We start from the raw sequence: 12,463 nt of genomic DNA on the forward strand, positions 1-12,463 counted from the left end.
AGTAACAAATATCCTTTGATACCAACCGTTTATGGTATTAATTTGAAAGAGACATACAATGTGGTAATTTGAAAGTTATAGCTATTTTGTTGGGCATGCAGTTAGGCTATACTAAGTACATGTGTTTTCTTTGAGAACAGGACAGTCAAGCTAGGGATTTATATTTTATCAACTTCTTACTTCATATAGAGCTGTGGGATATAATGTGCCTTTGAAAATAAAGTTTTCTCCACTCACTTCTGGGTTTTTCCCGGACAATCTCAGAAACGTAAGTAACGAACACGGTGAATGTTTCCACCAAGACATTTCGGTGGTGGAAAGCCGCTATAAAGGGAAGTGAAATATTAACATGCTAGCCAATTGCTGTTGGACATTAATTCGAGATGTGCCTGAGGCTATTTATAAAAGAAAAGCATCAGCAAAATCATTATAACACAGTTATGGCCATGCAAAATTATAAACTTTACAGATTTTAACTACATTTTCCCGTAATTTTTTTGAAGCATAATTTATTTAAAACTAAGGTTGATAGAAAAATTGTATTTACAGATTTGTATGTAGGCAAAAAAGCAATTCAAGAAATGGTATCACACTTAGAGAAACATTAGAAATTTTTTTTTGTATATCATTGTTATTAATGGAATATAATAAATAAACAAACATATAAAAGTAACTATGATCATATTATACTTACAAGAAGTAAATAAGAAAACTTTACAAAAATTAAAAATAAATACCTCAGCACCAAGCTCAACAAGTGTTTCAATAAGAACAGCACATTGAATTGTCATATGCAGACATCCAGCAATACGTGCTCCTTTAAGAGGTTTCAATGAGCTGTACATTTTTCGAAGAGCCATTAAGCCAGGCATTTCATTTTCAGCAAGAATTATTTCTTTTCGACCCCATTCTGCTAAATTAATATCAGCTAGAAAAAAAATAAGCAGCAATAACAAAGAACAATTTTATTTAGTTATGATGGTTTCAACAATGTCATTATTATTTATTATTTTAAATTAAAATTTATTGCAATTAAACATTATTAAAACATTCACTATGTTTTCTAAATAATAATCATCCTTTTAAAAAAAACATTGTTAAAAAATAGCATTCTCTATTTTTTTTTTTTGACTGATGAATTAATTCATTAAAGCTTGTACATGTGAATGTGAAAATTAATGTGAAAATATAAATGTGACTTCCACATTTATACCAGGATTAACTTCCTAACACTCACTTCTACATTAAGCAATGGAAACTTTACTCAATAAAAAGTGTTTACAACTAAGGTATCTCTAGACTACATAATGTTTAGCTGTACAGGTTTGATAGAAAAAAAATCTGATGAGGACACCACAAGACTTCCTTGTACGTCTATTAAATTTACTATACACATTTATGCTGCACTTCATTTAAACTTATTTCATTTGAAAATGAGATACGATCCTCCAATTTTTTAATAAAAGTGGACAGTTGCACAACTGTTAAAATATTAGTTTAGAGTTAAAAGTCCCTTGATTCCTCTTTAAATAAATTGTTTACCAAATAATCTAATAATAATAACAGATTATTCTACACCGCCGTAAGGTCAAAATTAATATTTGTAACCAGTATACAGGAGTTCACTAAATGGAATAGTTTAATTAACTTTTATTTATACGACACACCAGAAATCTTGTGCATATTACACACAAGTGAAAACAGTTTTCAACAATCACTTTAAATTGAATAAAATTCAAAAATGTATTTTATTTTTCTGTCAAATAATTAAATAACACGATTTAAAAAAAAAAATATATACAATTTTTATAAGAATTGCTAAGAAAATCCAAAAATAATACGATTCTAAATTATAATTTTCAATTAATATTAAACAATCACATGTTTCACCAAAACTATTATTTTAATTTTATTTTACTTCTAATTTTATTTCACTAACAATTTTTTTTCATTTTTTTTTTAATCAATGAATTATTATTTATTGTAATTTGTTTTTTACAACCACGGATTAATAAATATTAAATCAATATATTTAAATTAAAAAAATAAATAAAGTTAAGAAAAAAAACAAAAGAAGATAAATCCAAAATTCAACATCCTATGGCTAATCGTTTTTGAGTTAGGCGAGATACATACATACATACAGATACACACGAACAGACGTCACACCAAAACTAGTAAAAATGGATTCAGTTATGGTCAAAATGGATATTTCCATTGAAATATAAAAACCGAAATTTTTCACAATCACAACTACTTACTTTACTTTATACCAAGGAAGTAGAAAAATAATTAAAGAACTGCATTTGGCTTAAAAAAAAACCAATTAAAAAATGAAATTTTTAAACTTTAATAATATATTAGCCTTCCTCACCCCCACATAATTACTTTTTTTCTTTTAAGTTGTTATATATAATATAATGCTGCAATAATGCAAGGAGTGGTGTATAATTTAGAGTTGCATATAAATTAAAACTCTGTCCTTAAATTAACATTTCAAGTTAGGGTTTTGGAAGAACACAAAAAATGTATTTTAAAAAATTAACAAAAGACAAATGGTGTTGAATTAAGTTTGTCTGAATAATCTACCTTGAATTACATTCATTTGTATTTTGTAAATTGATTAGCAAATTATTTTGACTATTATATGTATTAGCATGATAATTTGTCATGTCAATACACTTAAATCTTATATTATTTATTTATATTCTAATGAGCAACAGAACACACAGCAATACTTCAAGGGGCTAAGTTTTAAGTCTATTAGGGGCTTAGTTTAGTCTATCAATGATATTAACATATTTATTTACTAAGAAACCCTAAATTTAAAAATGCTTTATTTAATTACAACTAATCTACAGCTGAATAAATAATACAGTTATTAGAAGTAATTAATTTAAAAAATACTATGATACTACAAAAGGATTATAACTAACAAAGTAGCTATTTTGGTGATAAAATAATAAACAATCTATTTTGAAAGTGAGAATAAATGTAAATGTATAATTTGATGAAAAAATTACAGTTAATTTTTTATAGTGGTAATAAAACACAATACAAAAGATTAAAGACAGCATTTTTAATATTTATGTTTTACAACTTAACTTATCTAAATACCTGTTTACACATGGTAAACAAAAAGTTGAATACTTACATATGACAGAAATTCAAAATATCTTTTAACTTATTTATCTGTACCTTGATACTTAATGCAATATTAATGAGCAATTTGAAATTTATTTCTTATTATATGCAAAGAACTTAAATAATATGCCAAAAGCAAAATTAAATGCTATGAATATTGCTATTTTATATATATATATATATGCGCACACATGCACAGAGAGAGAGAGAGAGAGAATGAGAGAAACAGTGTTCAACTTAAAAGAGGCCCTGCCACTTAGTTTAGTCTATAAATAATAATTGGCAAACACTTACATAATTTACAGGTGTTGAAAATGATGTTCATCCACTTCTATACAATAGAACATATGTCAATATGTTTGGCCATATTCCTGGCTACTCTTATTAGCTGTACCCTATCTATTTCCTGGATGGCATTGGTAATGTTTGTCTTCATTTCCTGCAGGGCATGTGGATTGCTCCTATAAACAACCCCACAGAAAGAAGTCTGGTCATCATATTGGGAAATCTTGGTGGCCACAATCCTTTAGAAATGATTCTTCCACCTAAAAAATTCTGCAGCGTCACCATAATAGAATGAGCTGTATGGCAAGTAATGCTGTCCTTTTCAACCAGCAGTCACACTCACGCTCTTGCAATAAGGCAAGAGCACTTAGTACATGGCAGCATCCACAGTAATTTTTTTCAAAAGATCCTATTTTATACCCCCTTAAAACCACAAATCATACACCTATTTTTGTGGGTGTAAGGGAGATTCAAAGAAAATATGCAGGTTTTCAGTAACCCATGTCCACACATTCTGACTATTAACAAGCTCACCAATGTGAAACCATGCTTCATCTGTAAAAAGCCAATGTTTCCTCTAATGAAGTTCTTGAACCATTGAGAGTAGTGAACCCTTCTAGCATAATCAGTATTAGTTAGCTCATGGAAAAACTGCAGTCAGCATGGATAACATTTCACAATTCTTCTCACTGCAATGTGGGCTGAACCTAGTAAAATGTCCTTTACCTGGCTTGGTCTCAGCAAAAATTTATGAAATCTTGTAACTGCCATTTTAATCTCTTGTGTAACCTGCATTAGCCAGTTTCTGGTCTAACAAACCTGTTTCACAAAATTTTTTAACTAACTTCTGAATAATACTTTTCACTGATGCTGATCCTTTTCAAATTTCTTCCTGAACTTTCACTGACATACAACATGAGATTTCTTCTCTAAATAAGTTTCCATCTGAATACTAATTCTTCAACAGTATAATTGCAATTTTACAAATAGCACACGGTTATGCAACCTTGTTCAAAAATCAATGGTTGAAACAGATTTCCAATACTTAAATGTGTAGGTAATAAGCTGTCCTCCCCAGTTGCATGTGTAGGTAATAAGCTGTCCTCCCCACTTGCATGAGTAGGTAAAATAAGCTGTCCTCTCCACTTCAACTCCATCATATGCGACATCTTCCACATTATTTTATTTATCTCACACCTATAAATGCATTTTAGAAAAAATATGCATTTAGTATAACCTACCAAGTGATGGGGACTAATTTAAGTTGAACACCCATAATCATATGTATGATTCTGCTATCATACATATCAACAATTATATGGTTAGTATTGTGTAATATTGCATAGTATAAAAACTAATTTTTTTATAATCAGTCATAAAAAAATGTTTGCTTTGATGTACCCTCACTTCCTAGCCATGTTGTTTTTTTAATCTGATTATTACATCATACATATTTCAATGACAAAAGATGTGGGCAAATGTTAAAATTAACTGTACTGAATTTTACTTTCGGTGAAGAATCAACTTAATTCTTCCAAAACTTCATGTATAAAGTTACACAGTTTCAGTAAACACACACAGTTTTGGTAAAGTTATACAAATCACACAGAAGAATATAGTTGGTTTTCAGAGAAAGTAAACCCTAAAACCATTAATAACAAAAGTATATATAGAAAACCATTAGGATCACTTTAGTCAGTCCATTATTCAAGTCTTTTCAAAGAAGCTGTTTGGACCTTGTGATCCTCTCAATACTTTTTCATACGTTTGATTTACATGCCCTTTTGTAAAGCCAGAAAGACAAACAACAGACTTTATAAATTTGGTATCATAAATGAATGTTGAAAATTAGTTCATTCAGATCAATCCTCATTTTTCTTGGAAAACTAGGAAAATTTACCTAAATTCCTGAATTGTTGAAAATATTGAATTGGGTCACTGTTAATTTATTCTCTAACCCAGAAAACTAACCATTTAAAAAGTTAAATCCATAAAATTCTTTAGAAATTCTTAAAAACTGTCCTGAATGGTCAATGCTTTCCCCTTTTCCTAGTTGTAAAATGACATATTCTTCAAAAATTATTTGTATCTACTGCTTACATAAATCAATTTGTACCATTCCAACCAAGACTTGCTAGCTCAGAAGTTAAACTGGTTGTTTGTTCATTTAATCTAATACAGAAATATTTGTTTAAAAAAAACATATACAATGTGTGCGACAGATATCCAAATTGTAAAATATAAACTATGAAACAAAAATTAAAAAACCAAAAACAGAACTGTATAAAAAAACCAATGCAGAAACATGTGAAAAAAGCCTGCAAATAGATCCATATTTTACAATCTAATAAATTAATTGCCAAAAATATTTTTCTACAGCACATTTTTTTTTTTCACTGGCTTTATTGGTATAATAAAAAGGAATATGTAATAAAAACTCTCCATTAACTAGGTGCATACATCATATAGTTTCCGGTATAAAATATTGCAAAATCATCAACTGTAAAAAATTATTTTACCTGAAACTAACTGTAAAAATTATTTTACCTGAAATTATATTGGGAATATACACCCAATACAGCATGCCTGGTTGGTGGATATTTCAAATAAATCAAAAAATATTTTACAGAGGGATCATTATATATTTCACAGGTCTTTTGAAATAGCTGAGTTGGAGGATTTTTCAAGTAAGGTGGTGTCTCACTGAGCTCTGTATTTATCTGAGTTTTGGTTTGGATAAATCAATTTTTTTCTATTGGTTTGTACAACGGACAATTGTGATTTGGTTTCTGGAACGATTTTCTTTTGTCTTCTGTGATTTGGTGATTGGACAGTTTTTTAATCTTGAGTTTTTATTACTTTAATATTAGTAATAAGCAACAAACTATCGCTTGTTGCCATCCCCTTGGGAGGCCTCTTGTTTACAAGTAGAGGATATTTAATCTGTTCTTATCGTTGGTGCATTGTTTATGTTATTAAAAGATATGGTGTTTGTTATCTTCAGTTGATAGCATTGACTATAACTTTATTAGTGATAAGAACTTGTGTACCGGAATTAAATTCAATTTCCTTAATTTTGTTATCTTTATTGATAACATAGGCTCATAGTTTTATCTATCAAGCTACTGCTTAGGTATATCTTTTGTTTATTACTGAAATGCAAAGTGGTATGATATTAATGTGCTGGATTAGGGCACAATGGTGAAAAGAAGTTGTATCCAACAGCAGCAGGCGCTGCAGTTTGCTTATAGCTCAAGGGACTCAACTACGAGTGAATCAACGGATGCTGTGTCAGCAGGAGGGAAGAGGAAGGAACAACATAAGAGCAGCCGTTCAGCTAAAATAGCTGCGATGGAGATGGAGAAGAAGGCAGAAGACAAACAAGTGGGTACTCTGCAAGGAGAACTTCTTAAGTATGTCAAAGAATTGATCATTGTAAGTGGCACTCTGACCAAGCACATTGAAAAAAGCCACACAGTAAGAGAATTACAGGAGTTGGCAGGAGATATGGAGAGTGGTGGTGGCGTCCTTTTGATCCTTTGTTGAATTGAATTCATTTGTGAACAGGCAGATAGGAGAGAGGTGGCCATGCCAGACCAAAACTGTCTTGAGCGGTAATGAATTGTTGCGCCAGCTTGAGGAAGGTGTAAAGGATGAGGACATTGATGCACTAGTAGCCAGTAAATGGAGGAAAGAGTGGTATATTAAAATGGTTGAACTCCCTGAATCGATTTTTGGCGAGCAGGAGAAACATATCGCTTTAGTCTTAGATCTGGGCAAGGCCAAGAATAAGTACTCAGAGTCAGTTCTTAAGATGGCTACGAGGGTTAAGCATCTTATGGCAGCTGGCCAACTTATAGCGGGCCAATTGTTGGCTTGCAAAGAGACAGCGACTGTCCTCAAGGGGGAAGACCTGGAAGACTTTGAAAGGAGAATATTTATACTTCATAGATTTTTCAGCTGGGGAGGGGGTATATCCCTCAATTACAGAAGAATATTATGCAAATTTTTCTACAGGCCAGAATGGAAGTAGTTTTTGGTGCGGAGAAAGGTGAGGCAGCCAGGGTAACCAGGAAGATTGTGGAATATGCGAGCAGGAGGACCAATTGGACCACCGATCTATATGTTGAGAAAGTTGTGTCAAATAAAGCTAAGAGAGATAGGTCTACTAGTGTGGCTTTGATGGAGAATAGCAAGACCTTGGTAGTTAAGGTGATAGAGCAAGGAAAGAAAACTTTTACAGACCTCCTAAGGAGGTTAAAGGTGTGCAGGAGGGAAATCCAGAGGGGTCAGGGGAAGGACCTTTGGATTCATGTTAAAGATAAGGGTGACGGTCCTTTGAAAATGATGAAGAAGCTGCAGGAAGGTGTACATGGCGTTAAGGTTGCCCTGAAGCAAAATGTACAAAGGCAGAGTATCTGTATTAAAGATCTTGATGCCTCACGACTAAGGAGGTGGTAATGAGGGAGACTGCAGAGAGAGAAGAGAAAGTGGTGCAGACCCTTAGGTTGAGACCTGCTTACTCAGGAATGCGGGTGGCTACATTGCAAATTAACAAGTGGGTGGTTGCATTGCATTGTTGATTAACAAGCTCCTCAAGGTGGGGTGCCTGCGAGTTGGAGTAGTGATGTGCAGGATAACACTAGATATGGAACTGGAAAGGTACTTTTGTTGTTGGGACCATGGCCATAAGGCCTCTAAGTGCCAGTCCTGTCAAAACTAAATGTTGTTTTAACTGCGGGAAAGATGGACATTTCAAGGAGGGGTGCAGGGAGCTGGTGACCTGCAAAAAGTGTGGCGTGTAGGGCCACAGGTATTGACCTGTGGTCCTTCACGCCATGTTTTCTTGGCATTTCTCCCACTACCACACCATTCAGTTGCCCTAAAGCATAATGCAGAATGTCTGTGCCACACACGACTATTGAGCCTCGAAACAGTTTAGCTAATTAAAAAAAGTACTTGATGTACTCCTGGGTACAAAGGTTATGTTTCCGCCCGAGGGAATTATGAATTACAGGCTATCCAAAGAAGAGCTCTGGCTTGCTGTGGTTAATATGGCTTAATCTATATGGAGAAGCTCCGAACAGGAGAAAAAAGCAAAAAACAGACGGGCACCTGAAAGATTAAATCATGGTTAAACAAAGATTTAGAAATCAACTCATCGACTGCAAAGCTTACCCTGGAGCAGACATTGAGAGCGACCATAATTTAGTGATAATGAAATGTAGATTGGGGTTTAAAAACCTGAAGAAAAGATGTCAGATAAATCGATGGATTTAGAGAAGCTTGAGCAAGAGGAGGTAAAGAAGATCTTTGAGGAGGGCATTGCATGAGGTCTGAGTAAAAAGATAAGGCAGAAAATATAGAAAAATGGGAGAATGTTAAAAAGGAAATTCTTACATCAGCTTAAGTGTATTTAGGCAGAACAAAGAGAACTGGTAGAAAACCTTGGATATGAAAGGATATATTGCAGATAATGGATGAACATAGAAAGTATAAGAATGCTAGTGGTAAAGAAGGTAAAAGGAACTATTGACAATTAAGAAAAACTATAAACAGAAATTCAAAATTAGCAAAAGAAGAGTGGATTAATGAAAGTTTCAGAGGTGGAAAGAGAAATGATCATTGGTAAAATAGATGGAGCATACAGGAAGTTACAGAGAATTTTGTGGTACATAAATTAAAAATCTAATAACTTGTTAATCAAAGATAGTACACCGATTTATAATAAAAAAGAAAAGGTTGATAGGAGGGTGGAATATATTGAAGAGTTATACGGAAGAAATGAATTAGAAACTGGTGTTATAGAGGAAGAAGAGGAAGTTGAAGTGTATGAAATGGAGATACAACTGAGATCTGAATTTAATAAAGCATTAAAAGATTTGAATGGAAGAAAGGCTCCTGGGATAGATAGGCTACCTACAGAGTTACTGTGCAGTTGAGGAAACGATAGATAGATTTTACAAACTAGAGCGTAATATTTATGAAAAGGGGAAGTTCCGTCAGATTTCAAAAAGAATGTTATTGTTTCGATACCAAAGAAAGTAGAAGTAGAAAAATGTAGAATACAGAACAATCAGCTTAACATCTCATGCATTAAAAATCTTAACTAGAATTTTTACAAAGAAATGAGAGGAGAGTGAAAGAAGTGTAACGAAAAGACCAATTTGGTTTCAGGAAAAGTAGGGACAAGGGAAGCAATTTTAGTGCTTAGATTAATAGTAGAAGGAGGATTAAGGAAAAACAAACTGACACACTTGGCATTTATACTTAGAAAGGCATTTGATAACGTAGACTGGAATAAAATAGTCAGCATTTTAAAAAAGTAAAGGTTCAAGTATAGAGATAGAAGAACAATTGCTAACATTTACAGGAACCAAACTACAACAGTAATAATCGAAGAATATAACAAAGAAGCCGCAATAAGAAAGGGAGTCCAACAAGGATGTTCCCTATCCCCGTTACTTTTTAATCTTTACATAGAACAAGCAGTTAATGATGTTAAAGAACAATTTGGATCTGTAGTAACAGTGCAACGTGAAAATATAAAGATGGTATGATTTGCTGATGATAGAATTCTAGCTGAGAGTAAAAAAGATTTAGAAGAAACAATGAATGGCATGGATGAAGTCCTACGCAAGAACTACTAAAGGAAAACAACAACAAAACGAATGTAATGAAATATAGTAGAAGTAATGTAGATGAACCACTGAATATAAAAATAGGAAGAGAAAAGATTATGGACGAAGCAGGAGCAATATAAAATGCAGAATATCACAAGCTTTCATACAGAAATATAATTTGTTTACATCAAAAATTAATTTAAACATCAGAAAAACATTTTTGATTGTATATGTTTGGAGTATAGCTTTATATGGAACTGAAACTTGGACGATCGGTTGTACCTGCGAAGAAAAGATTGAAAGCTTTTGAAATGTGGTGCTATAGGAGAATGTTTTCAGGTGCGTGGATAAAGTGACAAATACAGAGGTGCTGCAGCAAACTGATGAAAAAAACATTTGGAAAAACATAGTTAAAAGAAGAGACAGACTTATAGGCCACATATTAAGGGAATCTGGAATAGTCGCTTTAATATTGAAGGGACAGGTAGAAGGAAAAAACTGTGCAGGCAGGCAACGTTTGGAATATGTAAAACAAATTGTTAGGTATCTAGGATATAGGGAGTATACAGAAATGAAACGACTAGCAATAGATAGGGAATATTGGAGCTGCATCAAACCAGTCAAATGACTGAAGACAAAAAAAAGAAAGTTTTTGGATACATGGCATCAGCACAACTGATGAACAAAAACACCTCCTTTCAGGGCTCACTTATTAAGACAGTATTAAATTTATCAGCGAAGTAAAACAAGGAAATTTATCTAAAAGCTTTTAGAAAATTATGTAGCAGTTATCCAGGTAATGCATTATAGTAGCAGATTTCTTAAAATATATCAATTAATATGCAAACATGTGTGAATTTCTTGATGACAAAAAAGAAACAAATGTCTATTCTACTTCAAAGTTGAAAGCGGTACTTCAAATAAAATGCCTGTACATATACCCACTGAGATACAAATGTATCTCAGATAAGAAACTAATCATAAACTGTAACATTAATAAGTAAATGAGTTGTTTAAAAAAAAAAATTATCAAAAGAGATTAATAATCAATGAAATATAACCATCAAAACAATGTACTCCTCAATGTAAACTACTCACAATAATACTGAAGGCATTTTACAAATACATAACCCAAACAAAATAGCTTTTAAAAATTTATCAGAATAGGATGTTTGTTTTTTATCTGAACTAATAATCAATAAATATAAATAAGTGATGTAAACACACAATTCTATTTCAACACACATTACTTGACATAAATACAAAGTTATGTAAATTTAATACTGTGAATTAAATTCAAACTGGTGCAAATATCAAATAGACGCTACATTCAATTGTATAATTTCCACAAATAAATAATCTTTTACCCCAAATAAACAATTACTCAAAATAATCTGCAAATACAATTTTACAAATTTAACCAAACCAACTACATAAACAAATGTACAAAAAAACTGAGATAACCTTATGTAGAGATTTATCTCTAAAAAAACATTTTTCAAGTTCAAATTTTTAACAGTAATACTTCAGTTATTACAGAAACAATTTAAGGTCAATATAATTGCTTGAAGAAGCTGGTTTCACGAGATTCACAATTTATTTCGTTCAAAATCACATGAATAAGAATTATATCATGAAAAATAAGCAGGTATCTTAATTGGTTTATATCGAAACATATTCTACTTAAGTTAAAACTAGCGCCATCGGTAATGTAAATCTATTCTCACATGTTCAGCTAGACTAAATTGAGGTTAGATAATTAAATACAATAACTCTTAATAATTCAGTAAATAATTACTTAAATAATCAGTTTCTAATACTCACCAACTTTAAAATTCGGTTTGTTTGGCATCTTTCCAATTAAAAAAATAAATAAACCTCAGTTGATACACCTCAGTAGCACAAGACAAACGCAAACAGTAGAAGACCGTAGCCGCCGAAACATAAGCAATATATACGAGCTTATTTGTGGTGGGGGATAGTATCAGGTGATTTTTGTTTCTATATCGCCGAGAAGATATATGGCGTCATTAAGAAATTGATATTAAATGATTCTACGTAGATTATATAAAAAACAATTAAAATATTTTATCAACACACACTATTAAAAAAAAAAGTAAGGGGATTTTATTAAATCGAAAAAGATTTTTATAAATAACAAGATCGAATTCATTCAGAAAATTCAAACTTTTAACAGTTTTAAAAAGTAATGAATTCTGTTAAAAAGATATATTATTTTTAATAGTGTAGTGTAAAGTTAACGCATAGCTTCAGATGGCCGTGACGTGTTTCCTTTACTGATCGTAACGTGTTGCAGGCCATTCTATACTAAGATATGTAACTGTTATTTTGAACAGTAACGCCTGTTAGATTGTAGTTTAGCTTGATTCGTTATTTTTATTGATGCAAAG

General features: G+C 31.9%; 1 protein-coding gene across 1 annotated transcript in view; it reads right to left on the minus strand.

The window, feature by feature from the left end:
• Positions 1-12,034, minus strand: part of Ahcy (adenosylhomocysteinase) — a 34,435-nt gene extending 22,401 nt beyond the window's left edge. Inside the window, exons 1-2 of the mRNA XM_075356780.1 lie at positions 11,877-12,034; positions 738-928 (exon numbers count right to left, since the gene is read on the minus strand). Coding sequence (XP_075212895.1) covers positions 738-928; positions 11,877-11,904 — 219 coding nt within the window. The 5' untranslated portion in view covers positions 11,905-12,034. The remainder of the gene's footprint in view (positions 1-737; positions 929-11,876) is intronic.
• Between the last annotated feature and the right edge of the window lie 429 nt (positions 12,035-12,463).

Source organism: Lycorma delicatula, chromosome 2, assembly GCF_047948215.1.
Source record: "Lycorma delicatula isolate Av1 chromosome 2, ASM4794821v1, whole genome shotgun sequence".
NCBI lineage: Eukaryota > Metazoa > Arthropoda > Insecta > Hemiptera > Fulgoridae > Lycorma > Lycorma delicatula.